We start from the raw sequence: 15,037 nt of genomic DNA, 5'->3' as shown, positions 1-15,037 counted from the left end.
TTTATCACAACAGCTGTAATATATTTTTTTTAAATATCAAAATTAAAAAGTATGTTTTTGGTTGGAATTTTTTTATATTTAGAATAAAAATACAAAAGACACTTTTTTTCGCTGGGGAATTAAGAATATTTCTTTCGGTTGTGAAGAATATTTTTGTTTTTTGTCTTTGTTCTTTTTTTTTTTTGGTCATGGACTTAGCCCTACAATGACTAAACCCGCCCAGAAAAAAACCCTCCCAACTCACCCAAACACCCAAGATGCTATCCCAACCAAAATGAAGCAAATCGCGCTCTTCTCTCTCAGTGCTACCAATTTAAAAGATCAATCTCCGGTTGTTTAATTTACCGACCAAAAAAAAAAAAAAAAAGACCAATCTCCATGGATGCCTGACTCTCCCTTCCTCCTACCTAAATCGGCGACAGCTTCATGCCCAATCTCCTCCTGGATGGAATCAGCTCTTTGAAAATGGGTTTTTGTCTTTCTTTTTTGATATTTCCTTTCGTTCTTATTTTGGCAGGGTAAACATGAACACAAAGCCCAATCCCTATTCTTTCCTAGCCTATGATTCTTAGCTTGTTATTAAGCCAGCCCAACTTTGTTCAACAAAAAACGCGGCCCAACTTGTCATAATTGTGTAAATTTAATCACTTTCATAATACAAAATTTATGTAAAAATATTATATATATACCAAAATCAACAATAAAATTAAATTATTATATATTTGTGTATAAATATATATATTGTTAAATTTATTTTTAATGTATATATTATATTCTAATATGTATTTATTTTTGTATCTCTCACAAATCAGACGGTTCAATTTCTATTTCTCTAACACTTCATCAGTTCACATTTCAAAAAAATACCATTATTATTCCAATATGAAAAACAAAAAATGATTTATTTGTGGTGTGGATATGAAAGACTTGTTTAGTAGGCAATCTCATAAGTCCAACACATAGATAATTGAATTTATTTGTACATATTCTTTTGAGTTTGGGACACCCACCTACATTTCTTAATACCAACAGTCTAACACATCCATGAATCATGATGTGGGTAATTTTATAAACAAGAAAGGGAAAGTGTGACGTATTCTCCACTATACTTATAATCCTAGTTGACTTATACACGAATTTTGCATATTTAAGTACCTGTCCATGTCCATAATCTAACTATAACTACAGTTACTAGGATTAAATATGACCAGCTAGCCTTGTTACAGAATCTACAATTACGGATTATTATTATAATGTAGACATAATTACAATAAAAATAAAAGATTTTGAGGGCATCTTAAATTAAATTAACTTAGAATAGAATAAAATGTCATAATCAATTATCTCCTTAGCTAAATTTCAATAGTAATAAAAAGACGGTTGGTTTTCATTTTTCGACATCATTTTTCGTATAATAAAATATAATATTTATTGAAATTTGTAATATATAAAAAATTATTATTTTAAATTGATCGACATTACACATTTTAAATATTCTCTGTCCACGTTTTTCTTGGCAGAGTATTTCAAATGTGTAATGTCAATTTAAAATAATAACTTTTCTATATATAACACATTTTGTTAAAATTATATTTTTTAATTTAAATAATTAAAAAAAAAAATCCTTTTTGTAGTGTACGGCACAGCGCGAAGTTGACGGAAATTGAAGATATTGAAGTTACGTCTTAAGTGGATGGCTGCTACGAGAACATGTTGCATATGGTTTGTAATTAATTTCATAAAGGAAAAGTATAGATAATCAACAAAATTTTTGAACAATGTGTAAATAATGTGAATTAATAGGGTTAAAAGAATAAATTTAATTAGTAACATTAAATTAGAATATAGTGTATTTTCATTTGATTGGTGGTTGTTCATGTTGTTCAAAATTTTCATTGTTCTCCTAGCACTCCCCTTTCATAAAATATGATGGCAAATTCACATTCACATAGGTAGGTGTCAACTCGTGCATTGCGAGGACTCGTATAATTTTTATTTTCCCCTCGTTAAACACGAGCTCGTATTTAAAAGAAATGAAATGATATCCACAGTAATATATAATTCCATTTTAAAGAACTCATTATTTATTATCATAATATAACATGGAAGGAATGCAGAAGCCAACAAGTTAGCATAGTATTAAATTCACAAGAATGTTATTTAACCTCAAAGTTGGGATTCATTTTAAGAGACATTCTACTATTAAGATGAATGCAAATGTGTTTTGAAAAAAAATAAACAGAGCAATACTTTTTTAAAAATTAATTTATTATTAAAAAATAAAATATTTTAAATTTGAATTAATATAAATATAAATCTAATAAATAGAAAATTAAAAAGAAATACATCATTCCTAAAAAAGAGTATTTAATAAGGACATGGGCAAACTTATATCTGTAAGCTATATTGGTCACATGCACATTGCCTCCTCTAGTTATCACGTACACATTAACCCCATGATGAGAGTGAATAGAATTGTTCTTTTGTATGGAATTTAAATTTATTAAATTATTAAATAACGGGATGATACAATATTCTAAGAAACAGTGGCGGAGCTTAGTTCAGACAAAGGGGATCATGGCCCCCCAAACTTTTTTATAAAAAACTTAGTAGTATTTTTTCAAAAGATAAAAAATAGTTCAATTGACTTAAATACTTTACTATGACTTAAAGTATCTAATAAGTTCAATAAACAACACTCTTTCTATCTTTAAGTTCAAATATAAAAAATTAGGTATTTTTTATTTATTTAATTTAATATTATTTTATATTTTACTATTTATTTAATTTAATTTTTTATATGATAAAAAATAATAGAATATTCAATAAGTATTAATATTATTGTATTTATATAAATTGATAAAAAAAATTTAATAATTATAAATTTTAATATTTATCCTTCTAACTTCTTTACATATTAGGATATATATTTAAATTTTTATATAAAATAATAATAAAAATCAAAGAATTGATACATTTTTTAAGAGGAAGGCTAATATTTAAGAAGGAGAACATATAACTTTTACAATATCAACACCTGTAGATAGTTCTTCTACTTTAATGAATAACGAAGAAAGTGAGATATAACCTTTCAAAAGTTCAAAAAGTTACATCTGATGACTTTAATCTTAACTTTTTAGAACGAGATCTTGAAAAACGGCTTTAAATTTGGCAATATCACCCGAACTAGAGAGATGAGATTAAATGAGTTTATCTTAAATGGGATCCAAATCAAAAACATGTTGATAATTATTTTCTATCTGCCCCAAAATTTTGCTTCAAGTTCCGCCACTGTAAGGACAGTTATAGAATCGATAATCAATCTCACATTTTACTGTATGGTTTGTACTATGCCTATTGGAACAATTCAATTGTCTTACACATTATTTTGTTATTCCATCATAAGCAAATAAATATTAGAAGGACAAACGTAATAGGAGGGGTAGTTATATACGTAAATGAATAATCCATTTTCTTGACTCTCAAGGAAAAATTTGATATCCAAATTAAGAGAAAAGCAAACAAATAACTGAAAATAATGAATTATACTTACTAGTTAAGTATTGAAAACTACAACCAACTGCCCCCTATAAAAGCAACACATTCATAACAAGACTTTGAACAAATCAACAATGGAATATCAGTATATTGTGGGAGTGGGAGGGATCTTGGTTAGCACTTTGGTGTTTTTGTTTTCGGTCTACAGTTTTTCAGAGAAGAGGAAGATCACAGGTTCAAGTTCATCAATATATGTTAAGTTTAAAGGAGGGTCTGCAGCAGAGGCATCACAAGATGGAGGAGCATACACTCAAGAGGCTGAAGAAAGCAGAGATGTTATCATTGTCGGCGCCGGAGTTGCCGGTGCAGCTCTTGCTTACACGCTTGGAAAGGTATGTAGCTTTTTCTTTATACCCAAGTTTGTATGAGAGACAAAGAAGATGTTTTAGAGAAGCCTATTAGAATGATGAGTGATTTCATTTTGAGGTAATCATAGGATGGAAGGCAAGTGCATGTGATTGAAAGAGACTTGAATGAACCTGACAGAATTGTTGGTGAATTGCTTCAGCCTGGGGGATATCTCAAGTTACTTGAATTGGGTCTTCAGGGTAAGCAAGGAAATCTAAGATTGATCAAAATCATATCTTGAAACTCTAAATAAATGGATTCTTGAATTCTTGCAGATTGTGTAGACCAGATTGATGCTCAGAAAGTGTTTGGCTATGCTCTTTACAAGGATGGAAAGAACACCAGGCTGTCTTATCCCTTGGAAAATTTTGACAGTGATGTTTCTGGTAGAAGCTTTCACAACGGCCGCTTCATTCAGAGAATGCGAGAAAAGGCTTCTTCTCTTCCAAAGTACACACCCTTCATCATCCTTTCATTTTGATATATGAACTCAACTGTCTCTAAAATTCAATCCCAATTTTGTGCAGTGTAAAATTGGAGCAAGGAACTGTCACATCTCTACTTGAAGAAAATGGAACCATCAAAGGTGTGCACTACAAAACCAAGAGTGGACAAGAGTTCATAGCAAAGGCTCCCCTGACCATAGTATGTGATGGATGCTTTTCCAATTTGAGGCGTTCTCTTTGCAATCCCCAGGTAAAGGAAAGATACTGGATTCATTTTCAACTCCATTAGAGTAATTATTCAGCATTGTTGATTAAGAGATGCGATTGTTTCTGCAGGTTGAAGTACCTTCTCATTTTGTAGGCCTTGTCTTAGAGAATTGTAACCTGCCATATGCAAATCATGGACATGTTATCTTGGGTGATCCTTCACCAATTCTGTTTTATCCAATCAGCAGCACCGAGATTCGATGTTTGGTTGATGTGCCTGGCCAAAAATTACCTTCTGTTGGTAATGGTGATATGGCTCATTATTTGAAAACTGTGGTAGCTCCTCAGGTACCAATATGAGAGTACCTTGTATGATGTAACCTTTTGTGTCTAAATAATTTAGGAAAGTTTGATGTTTCAGGTTCCTGGAGAGTTGTATAATTCTTTTATAGCAGCAGTTGATAAGGGTAACATAAGAACAATGCCAAATAGAAGCATGCCTGCTTGGCCTTACCCCACTCCCGGCGCGCTTCTGATGGGAGATGCCTTCAACATGCGCCACCCTTTAACCGGAGGAGGAATGACCGTGGCCTTGTCTGACATTGTTGTGCTAAGGGATCTGCTTAAGCCTCTGCATGATCTCCATGATGCTTCTTCTCTTTGCAACTATCTTGAATCTTTCTACACCTTGCGCAAGGTAAGTAAGTAATCATTAGTTTGAGATCAATGTATTGAGCATTCTTACATGTCTTAGTGCAAATCATGATTGTAATTGCAGCCAGTGGCATCTACAATAAACACTTTAGCTGGTGCATTATACAAGGTGTTTTGTGCATCACCTGATCCTGCTAGGAAAGAAATGCGCCAGGCATGTTTTGATTATCTGAGCCTTGGAGGTGTTTTCTCAAATGGACCAATAGCTCTACTATCCGGCCTAAATCCGCGGCCGCTCAGCCTCGTTGCTCATTTCTTTGCTGTTGCTATATATGGTGTCGGCCGCCTGCTCATACCATTTCCTTCTCCCAATCGGATTTGGATCGGAGCTAGACTGATTTCAGTAAGCATTTTTTCTTAGAATTTATTGTTTTTTACTCATCAGTTGTCGTTCCATTACTAAACTAAATCATAGTCAAAATCAATAAATTCTCTTTTTCTTACAGGGTGCATCAGGCATCATTTTCCCCATTATCAAGGCCGAAGGAGTGAGACAAATGTTCTTCCCTGCAACTGTGCCGGCATATTACAGAACCCCTCCTATTCATTCCCATCATTGAATACACACATATCTTGAAATAGATAGAAATCAGTTCCCACATTCTTTAGGCATGTGGTAGTCCAATACTGCTAAAAAGAATAATATTGTACTACATAATATTAAACGTTTTTGGAATTCCAAAAGGCCAAACCAAAACCAAGTTTACAAGCATCAGACTTGTAAAATTGATAGTAAGTCCACGGCTTTTGGCTGCTAGTATGGTATTCAGAATTAAATGGACGTCATTAGTGTCACAATTGAAGCGCTCATAAATCATAATGGCCACAAAATAGGATGTAGATAGTATTCATTCATTGCGAATCATATAAGCTAGGATATTGGTTATTCAATATTCATGCAATATTTAGAATTGTTATTCACAAGTACAACCATACTACATATATATTAAAATCAACTATTAATATAAATTATATATTAAAAATGAGTTAAATAATACATATATTTATATTTATATATAAATACATAATAGTTAATTTTTGTGACTGATTTTAATTTATAAATAATATTTTTATCGCAAGTAATTAGAAATTTTATGCTAACCATCAAATGTATACGTTCGAGCAATTAATGATATATAGGTAAACGAAAATATTATATGCACATATTAAATCATTCGGTCACAAAAAGAATATACTAAATTAATTTATTTTTAATATATATTTTATATGAATATCTAATTTGATAACTGATTTTTTTATATCTAATCAAAATACTAATAAAGTCTAAGTATTTAGTCAAAAATTTAGTAGAGAGAATTTTGCTGTTTTAAAAATAATAATAAAAAACTGTCACCTAAAAATGAATTATAATAAAAAAAATATCTTAACACCTTGATTAAAGTCATTTTATTAATTTATTATGACATTTATTTTGGAGGAAGACGTTGTAGGAGTAGGAGTGGTTGGAAGTTGGAACTGATATGTCAAAAATACCCCTACTTTTAAAATGACGCAAAAGACCTCAAAGTGACCCAATCAACCCTAACCTTTGTTCACAATACCAAAGCTGTTCAGTTCAGTGTTCACCTCCACTTCCCAGTTCCCACCATCTTCTCTCTTTGTCTCTTTTCACTCACAGGATGACACGCCAATCGATCTTCGAGTGACTCTCATCACTCTCTTCTCCACTTCTTCAGGTAACCAAGCTACTCCCTTTTTTGTCCCCTTGTCGTTTTCACGAACCCGAGCTTCATATCTTGATTTTCTTTCACCTCGTTCTAATGTTCCTATTTAGACTTCTAACCCTTTTTTTTGAACTTGGTTGAAGACAAAATTGAATTTTTTTTTCAATCCTTCCTTCTTTCCTGACAATTGGCTTCAGCTGTTTCATGTTGTAAACTTGTGTGATACTCGTCTTAACACCTTTTATTGATTATATTTTGTTTATAAGCTGCTGCAACAAAGCATTTTCTACTCAGATAAACTTCAAAATTGTTTCTATTCTTGGGTTCAGGACACATAATAGTAATTTTAGTAACAGACTAACATTGCTTTATATTAACATCCTTGCCATGCATATTCATTGTTGAATTCAATTATAACATTACGTATTGATTAGCTGTGCTATTTCTATTTTTTGTTGGATTACTACAGTTTGTTTAGCGAAGAAGCACTTTTACACATATAGCAGAGAAAATGGTGTTGTTATTAGCTTATTGCAGGTTTGAGGGGTTGATCTTTACCTTATAGGAGTTTAGACCCAAAACCTTGACATCATGGAACTAATGGAAGACCACACTTTTGTTGTTGGTCAAGAATTCCCTGATGTGAAGGCATTCCGGAATGCAATTAAAGAAGCTGCTATTGCACAGCATTTTGAGCTTCGTATTATCAAAAGTGACCTGATTCGCTACTTTGCTAAGTGTGCCTCAGATGGCTGTCCATGGCGAATCCGTGCTGTCAAGCTACCTAATTCCCCAACATTTACTATACGAAGTCTCGAAGGAACCCATACATGTGGGAGAAATGCTCACAATGGCCACCACCAGGCTTCTGTTGATTGGATTGTGGGTTTTATAGAAGAAAGGTTGCGAGAAAACATTAATTATAAGCCGAAAGATATCTTACACGATATCCAGAAACAATATGGGATAACTATACCATATAAGCAAGCTTGGCGTGCTAAGGAGCGGGGACTTGCGGCAATCTATGGTTCTTCTGAAGAAGGGTATTGCCTGCTCCCTTCATATTGTGAACAGATAAAGAAAACAAACCCTGGAAGTGTTGCAGAGGTGTTTACCACTGGTCCAGATAACCGCTTTCAGAGGCTTTTTGTTTCCTTTCATGCATCAATCCATGGTTTCCTTAATGGTTGTTTGCCTATTGTTGGATTTGGTGGAATCCAGCTGAAGAGTAAATACCTTAGCACATTGCTTTCGGCGACTTCTTTTGATGCTGATGGAGGTTTGTTTCCACTAGCATTTGGTGTTGTCGATGTTGAAAATGATGACAGCTGGACATGGTTCCTGTCTGAGTTGCATAAGGCACTTGAGTTAAATAATGGAAGCATACCAAAGATTATATTTTTGTCAGATGGGCAAAAAGGTATTGTGGATGCAGTGAGAAGGAAGTTTCCAAACTCGTCTCATGCATTCTGCTTGCGTCACTTAAGCGAAAGCATTGGCAAGGTGTTCAAGAATTCTAGGCTTGTCCACCTTCTGTTGCAGTCTGCATATGCCACCACAACTGCTTCGTTCAAAGAAAAAATGGCCGACATAGAGGAGATCTCTCCCGAAGCTGCTAAATGGTTACAGCAATTTCATCCCTCCCAATGGGCCCTTGTGTATTCTGAAGGGACTCGATATGGCCATCTATCCTCTAATATTGAGGAGTTCAACAGATGGATTCTTGAAACCAGAGAGTTACCAATCATCCAGGTGATTGAGAGGATTCATAGCAAGCTTAAGAGTGAGTTTGATGAGAGGCGATCGATAAGCACTTCATGGTGTTCTGTACTTGCCCCATCAGCTGAGAGGCGAATCTCTGAAGCTGTTAGTCAGGCACCTACATATCAAGTCCTTAGATCAGATGAAGTAGAGTTTGAAGTTCTTTCCACTGATCGATCAGACATTGTAAATATTGGTAGCCATAGCTGTTCCTGCCGTGATTGGCAGCTATATGGGATCCCATGCTCCCATGCAGTTGCTGCCCTTGTCTCATGTCGAAAGGATGTCTATTCATTTACCATGAAGTGCTTCACTGTTACAAGTTACAGAGAAACATATTCCAAGGAAATACAACCTCTTCCAGGAAAGCTTGAATGGAGAAAAACAGAAGAGTCTGCCATGGAAGATGATATCATCGTTGTAAGACCACCAAAATTCAGGAGACCACCAGGCCGCCCTGAAAAGAAACGAATGTGTGTGGAGGTCCTTAACCGTGAGAAGCATACAGTGCATTGTAGTCGGTGTAATCAAACCGGACATTACAAGACAACTTGCAAAGCAGACATGATCAAGATGATCAATAGCATATAACAGTTTTAGTTGTCTAATTTTTACTGTGCAGTTCATCAAAGAGCTAGCATATTAGCTTCTAGGGAGCCTTATGTTTAGGACCTGCTTAATATTCAGGTCATGTAAGATAGACGTATCACCGATCAACTGGTGTAACAGAAACGACGTTTTTTTTTTCTTTGGAGCATTGGCAGGTTTGTAATCAAAATCTAGAGAGGCTTGGTTGTAGAAAGAGTAAGAAAAACAGAGTAGAATAAAATGAAGAAGAAATTTGCTCGCTTTTATACATTTTCCTTGTCTTTTATTTTTCACTTCGAATTTTTTTGGATTTCTAAGGTATTTTGGCCGTGGATTATCCACTTAGGGGCAACGTTTGCCCAGCCATTTTGGGCTTAGGTTATAGCTTGATTTTGACATTTATTTTATACAAACATGACCCTTTTACATTATCTACTTAAACATGTGCTGCCTCAGGCTCCAGGACCATAAGGTGATGATGAAACGGCAAATAGGCCACAAGATAAGATGTCTCTAATTGATAACAACTGTCTTAACATCATAATCTAAAATTCCAAGGAAACCAATGGTATTTATTGGTAAAAAGAAACAGCCTCTCCAGTCCAATAGAGCTAGATCAGCATTATTCTAAATTCATTTGTATAGCTCCTTGAATCTTCTACATGCCTCCAAAACATTTTCCCTGTGACCAAAAGCACTAACCCTGACAAAACCTTCGCCACCAGGTCCAAAACCACTTCCAGGAGTTGTAACAACATGAGTCTTCTCAAGAATCTCGGCGAATACATCCCATGAGTTTCTGCCGGGAAAATGAACCCACACATACGGGGCATCTTTCCCCCCATATACTTTGAATCCAAGCGAATCGAATGTTTCAACTATTATGTTAGTGTTCTCTTTGTAGAATCCAATAACGTCTTGCATAGCCTGCATTCAAACGCAGCAAGTCACTTATGTAGCTTTTTCTAAATGATTAAGAAAGCATGTAATCGTGCATGAGTGACGACAAACTCTCGGATGATAAATTCTTGGACCCTTTTTCTAGGGTGTGGAAGGAGAAAGGGCAGAGCAAGAGAGGATACCTTCCATGGTGTATTGAATGGATTAGTTAAACAACTAATAAACTAAATAACTGACCTTAAGGCCATCTGGTGAAAGGCAAGCCAGACCACCAGCCTGGGAAATATTTGATGCACCATTGAAGCAAGTACATACAATACGATTGAAGTCCTTGGCAACAGGAAATCCATCAGAAAACAACAACTGCTTCGGAATCACAGTCCAACCCAGTCGAACTCCAGTGAACCCGGCATACTTGCTAAATGATGAAACCTCAAGGGCAACCTGCAATTTGCCATAACCACTCAGTCATATACACAGATATCCAACAGAAATCAACGGTATTCGTCAAATGTAAAAAGCAGTTTCATAGTTGAATTGCAAACTTTTGGCAACTTTTAACAAAATGTTATACTAATGTTGAACAACTTTCCTGATATAACTTTGTTCAGACAAAATATTCATTAGATCCAAGCTACAACTTCTCATGAGTCATGCAAGAAACAAGAGACTTTCAAGGAAGGGAACACCTATTACAATAACCAAATGCAAAAGGCATGGAACTTGTTTCCAAATAATTGACATTATCTGCATTTTATTATAAGCCATGCACTCTTAAGTATCATAATTGCAGTTATGAATGAAGATAAGGACAGATTTTTAAACATCAAATCATAATACAGACTGACCTCTTTGGCTCCGGGAATTTCAAAGATCGAGCGTGGGTTGTCACCAGAGATGTACATTGCATATGCTGAATCATAGATTATTATAGACCCATTGTCCTTAGCAAACTTAACAAGTTGGGTCAATTGCTCTCTTGTTGCCGCAGCACCAGTAGGGTTGTTTGGCGAGCAGAAAAAGATGATATCTGGTCGAGAAATAGAAGACAAATCAGGGAAAAAACCATTTTCTGGGTTACATCGCATGTATTCGATGTTTGCAAACTTCTCAACATCCTTCTGGTAGTAGCCAGTCTGGCCCATAATTACACTCGAGTCTACATAGGCCTGCATATTAATTAAAAGTGGCATTATTTACAGAGAATTAGCTACAAAGGTCAGTCACTTGAACAGGAAAACCCAGGTTGATTTTTTCCAGTTCCAGCAAAAATATTAAAAAACTATATATTTTACAAATCTTTATTAGTATTTCTAGATAGATAATCTTAAGTGCCATAATTGCAACAATCAAGATAAATGTCAACAGTTTTGGTATATTGAAGCATAAATGTATAGAGAAAACCATATTGAAAAGAATAAGATATACATACCGGGTATGATGGGTCTTGCACAGCCATTTTAATTTTTGACCCAAAGACAATCTGCCACAGAATTAAAGTACAAGAAATAAATTAGTTAGATTAAGGAAGAGCTCATTGATTGCTTTGCAGAAAACTTCAGATGCTAATTAGCATGCCACCCCTAACCCCTGTGGCCCTGTGCCATTCTCTGAAGGAAGAATTTTCAAACCCAATCAGAGTAAGTGGTCAAGGCAAAAGACATGGCATAAAATGCGATTTTAAGTTGGAGAGATTATGTTTTGGATTTGGGGGGAAGGAAATAAAACAAACCTGAAGGCGAGATATATCACACTTTGCTCCATCCGACACAAATATATCATCATCTTCAATGCCAAGATCACGGTAAAATGTTGAAGCAATTGCACTTCTTAATGGCTGCATAGATTAGAGATGGCCTCAGTTCCCAAGCATCATAAATTTTGATGTGGAAAATAGTTAGCAACAAAGAAAAAACATACTAGAATTAAAAAATGAAGTAAAAAACATATTAGATTTAAAAAATGAAGTAACTATATTTTTCAATTGTGAGACTGTTTGCGCTGTCTAACTGAACTCCCCAAGGCTAGATATTAACATTAATTGAAAAGATGGGTCTCCCCACAAAAGACAATACTCATGTTATCTAGAAGTTTTTGAAGATAACATTTTAAACTTTAGATAAGTAAAACAGAACAAAAAAGAAATAAAAATGTCACATGATCTGCTAATCTTGTTACTCTGAATTAAAGCTTATGTTGCATAGTTCATTCTGAATTAAAAGAAGGCTAAATATCCATTTTCAAAACCTGAGTGAAGAACTTGGAAAAGTTTACCCACTTAAATTTATTACAAGTCATGAATTTGTTTTACACTAAAATTTCAGTTGAGAAAAGGCATATACTATGCAACAGACAAACATACTGAGGATGTGGTTGGAGGCTCCTAAAGACAAAGATATCAAAATATCTTCCCTGAAATTCTACAAGGATAAAAAAAGGGCACCTCTTATTTTCCAGTTAGCATTGCCATGAATTATTTTTACAATTGAAACTAGGACAAAAGAGTAAAGTAAGTTATGGAAGGATACAAGAATGAAAAATGGGCAAAGCAAAAAAAGCTCTAGAAGATGTCAATGCAACATACCTTTTCACCTTGTTCAGCTCCATAACCACTATATCCTTCTACGGTTGATAATGCATGTGATCTCTGATAAATGGAAAACGAGATATGCTAATAAGTTTTCATGAGAGGGAGCAAAACATATGTTAGTTCTCAAAGTCTACACTTGAAAAATATAGAAGCTTCATTCACATTGAAGTTTTACCTTCGACATTGCAGAAGTTATGGCATCAGGAATGGGTTCAGTAGTATCACCAATTCCAAGGCTTATTACTTTGGCATCAGGGTACTTAAGCAAGTGTGCATTCCTTCTTCTAGCAATCTTTTTTTTTCAAAAAAAAAAAATTAAAAAAAATATGCACAGCAAAGAAAACAGGAGAAGTGAAAAGTGAGGGAAAAAGTAGTTGCATGTCATATGAAAAAGCAATGTCAAAGGTTGAAAGAAAGAGAAGGATATTCACTTTCACATTTATTACATAGTGTATATGAATAATGATTGAGTAAAATGACACAAATTCCGCAACTTATTCCTTTTTGCCTCTCTAGTGATAGATAAACAAATCTCAGTAATGAAGTGCTTTGTTAAGGAGTGAGACCATGTCAGATATTACACCTCATTTCCGATTTGGATACTTAAAAATAATTAATCAAAATATTTTCCTTTAAAACCATTTGACGTGTTAATCAAAGGCATCCCTTGTTAACATTACATGCATGGCTCTGAAAGAATATTAATTCTGTTCAAGTAGAAATAAATTGACTTATCCATAGTCAAACTAAAAAGGGAAAACTGGTCACAGAAAATAAATAAATAGAGTACTTAAAACTTTCCTAAGTTTATCATTGACATGTTCTTTATCCTGAAAGAATTTGCAATCTTTCATCTCGAAATATAGGGAACATCAAGCTCAATGCCTCAATACATTTCCAATTTTCCAGTCCCCTTCAACATATGAAAATCATTTATGTAAATAATCTTTTCTGTGCAAAGCTTCCCATGGGAAGAAATCATGCATAGTGAATTTCCATTTGAACTCAAGTACATACGAACTAATGAATTACCACTGCTTGAAGGTTAGCAGAAAGATGAAGTAGCAGCAAATACCTCCGGAAAGAGATACCCGGCTTGAAGTTTAGCAATATTTCCATTGCGAGAGACCTTCGTCTTGTAGGCTTCAAAGAAGAAACAAAAAATGTTATCTTGAATACTATATAAACGGAGAAACGTGCATGCTCTTTTTCAAGAACCACCATGACATTACCAATAACCCTTCCAGAACACAATCCACTAGTAATCTAGTACAAGCCAACCCATCCAAATTCAGCAACAATCAAATAATTTAGGCTCTTCTTTTTGGATCCAACATACGGTCTAAATTTCATTTAAATATCAATAGTCCACACATAAGTCTAAAATTACGAGCTAAAAAAAAACTTGTAAAGGTTTATGTGTCCGATCCTTTAACAGTAACAGCACAAGACTACCATTCCAAGGCAGTTAAAAATCTCGGAAATTGCTACCCAAGAAGCTTGTGTGATGAACTTTTCACCCAAGAAATTGCAAAAGGGGACCATAGCTAATGCATAGTGGGACAATAAGAAGAACAACCATAATATTCACATCATCCCAAAAAAAAAGGGAGCTTTGTTTGCAGGGTACCGGTATCAGCTTCTTGTGGTGCCGCAATGCATTTGCAAACGCCCAAGCTCTTCACGGGCAACGTCACCTGACTCCTGCATTCCAGAACAAAAATCAAAACTTTGGAGGGCAAAAAGAGCAAAGATGCAATTTTGATTAAATCTTTTGAGAAAAACGATTTCTGGGTAAGAAGAGGGAAATGAAATGGGGTGCACTGAAGTGGAGGGAAATTACCTGGGATTGAAGGTGGAGGGAGCAAGGAAAGTTGAGGAAGAAGAAGAGAGCGGAGTGGAGAGGCTTTGTGTGATGGACATTTTAGGAGCTTGAGGTGAGAAAGGAGCAGAGATTACTACTGAAGTGAATATGCGTTGATCCAAAACTACAAAACAAAGGTGCGGCACTAAGCCTCTAACACTATGTAGTATTAGTGGTTGTAATGGTAAACGGGTAAACCCTATTATTTTCCTCTCTCAAATCTCAATAATAATACAGTAAACATGGTTTAACTTTAATTAATAAAAGGAAAATTATATCTGAATAAGGTTGGAGTCATGTAATATTTGCTGATTCGGTGTTTTACGAGATTAGCAGCACGACCATGGAGCATGCAAAGCACGTGATGTGGGAATTT

General features: G+C 34.7%; 2 protein-coding genes across 3 annotated transcripts; one reads left to right on the top strand and one right to left on the bottom strand.

Annotated features, from left to right (window-relative positions):
- Window positions 1–3,378: 3,378 nt before the first annotated feature.
- LOC112728665 (squalene monooxygenase SE1) lies at window positions 3,379–9,577 on the top strand. Of its 2 annotated transcripts, XM_025778895.3 has the most exons (9): window positions 3,379–3,890; window positions 3,995–4,106; window positions 4,182–4,356; window positions 4,434–4,602; window positions 4,689–4,907; window positions 4,981–5,256; window positions 5,338–5,616; window positions 5,720–6,970; window positions 7,428–9,577. In XM_025778895.3, exons 1-8 carry the CDS (start codon window positions 3,633–3,635, stop codon window positions 5,831–5,833), a joined length of 1,602 nt encoding a protein of 533 aa, XP_025634680.1. In that variant the 5' UTR covers window positions 3,379–3,632; the 3' UTR covers window positions 5,834–6,970; window positions 7,428–9,577. The 2 variants fall into 2 exon arrangements, with proteins under 2 accessions (XP_025634680.1, XP_072066341.1); XM_072210240.1 differs by lacking the exons at window positions 3,379–3,890; window positions 3,995–4,106; window positions 4,182–4,356; ... (2 more) ...; window positions 4,981–5,256; window positions 5,338–5,616.
- Window positions 9,578–9,798: 221 nt separating this feature from the next.
- LOC112728666 (LL-diaminopimelate aminotransferase, chloroplastic) lies at window positions 9,799–14,932 on the bottom strand. Its single transcript, XM_025778898.2, has 10 exons — window positions 14,641–14,932; window positions 14,428–14,501; window positions 13,873–13,940; window positions 12,973–13,089; window positions 12,792–12,854; window positions 11,940–12,044; window positions 11,640–11,690; window positions 11,056–11,376; window positions 10,445–10,651; window positions 9,799–10,234 (listed from the first exon to the last, which is right to left on the bottom strand). Exons 1-10 carry the CDS (start codon window positions 14,718–14,720, stop codon window positions 9,941–9,943), a joined length of 1,380 nt encoding a protein of 459 aa, XP_025634683.1. The 5' UTR covers window positions 14,721–14,932; the 3' UTR covers window positions 9,799–9,940.
- Between the last annotated feature and the right edge of the window lie 105 nt (window positions 14,933–15,037).

The sequence above is a fragment of the Arachis hypogaea genome, chromosome 12 (genome assembly GCF_003086295.3).
Source record: "Arachis hypogaea cultivar Tifrunner chromosome 12, arahy.Tifrunner.gnm2.J5K5, whole genome shotgun sequence".
Taxonomy (NCBI): Eukaryota; Viridiplantae; Streptophyta; class Magnoliopsida; order Fabales; family Fabaceae; genus Arachis; species Arachis hypogaea.
The sequence above is the reverse complement of the archived record's forward strand: the minus strand, read 5'-3'. Positions and strand labels throughout refer to the sequence as shown.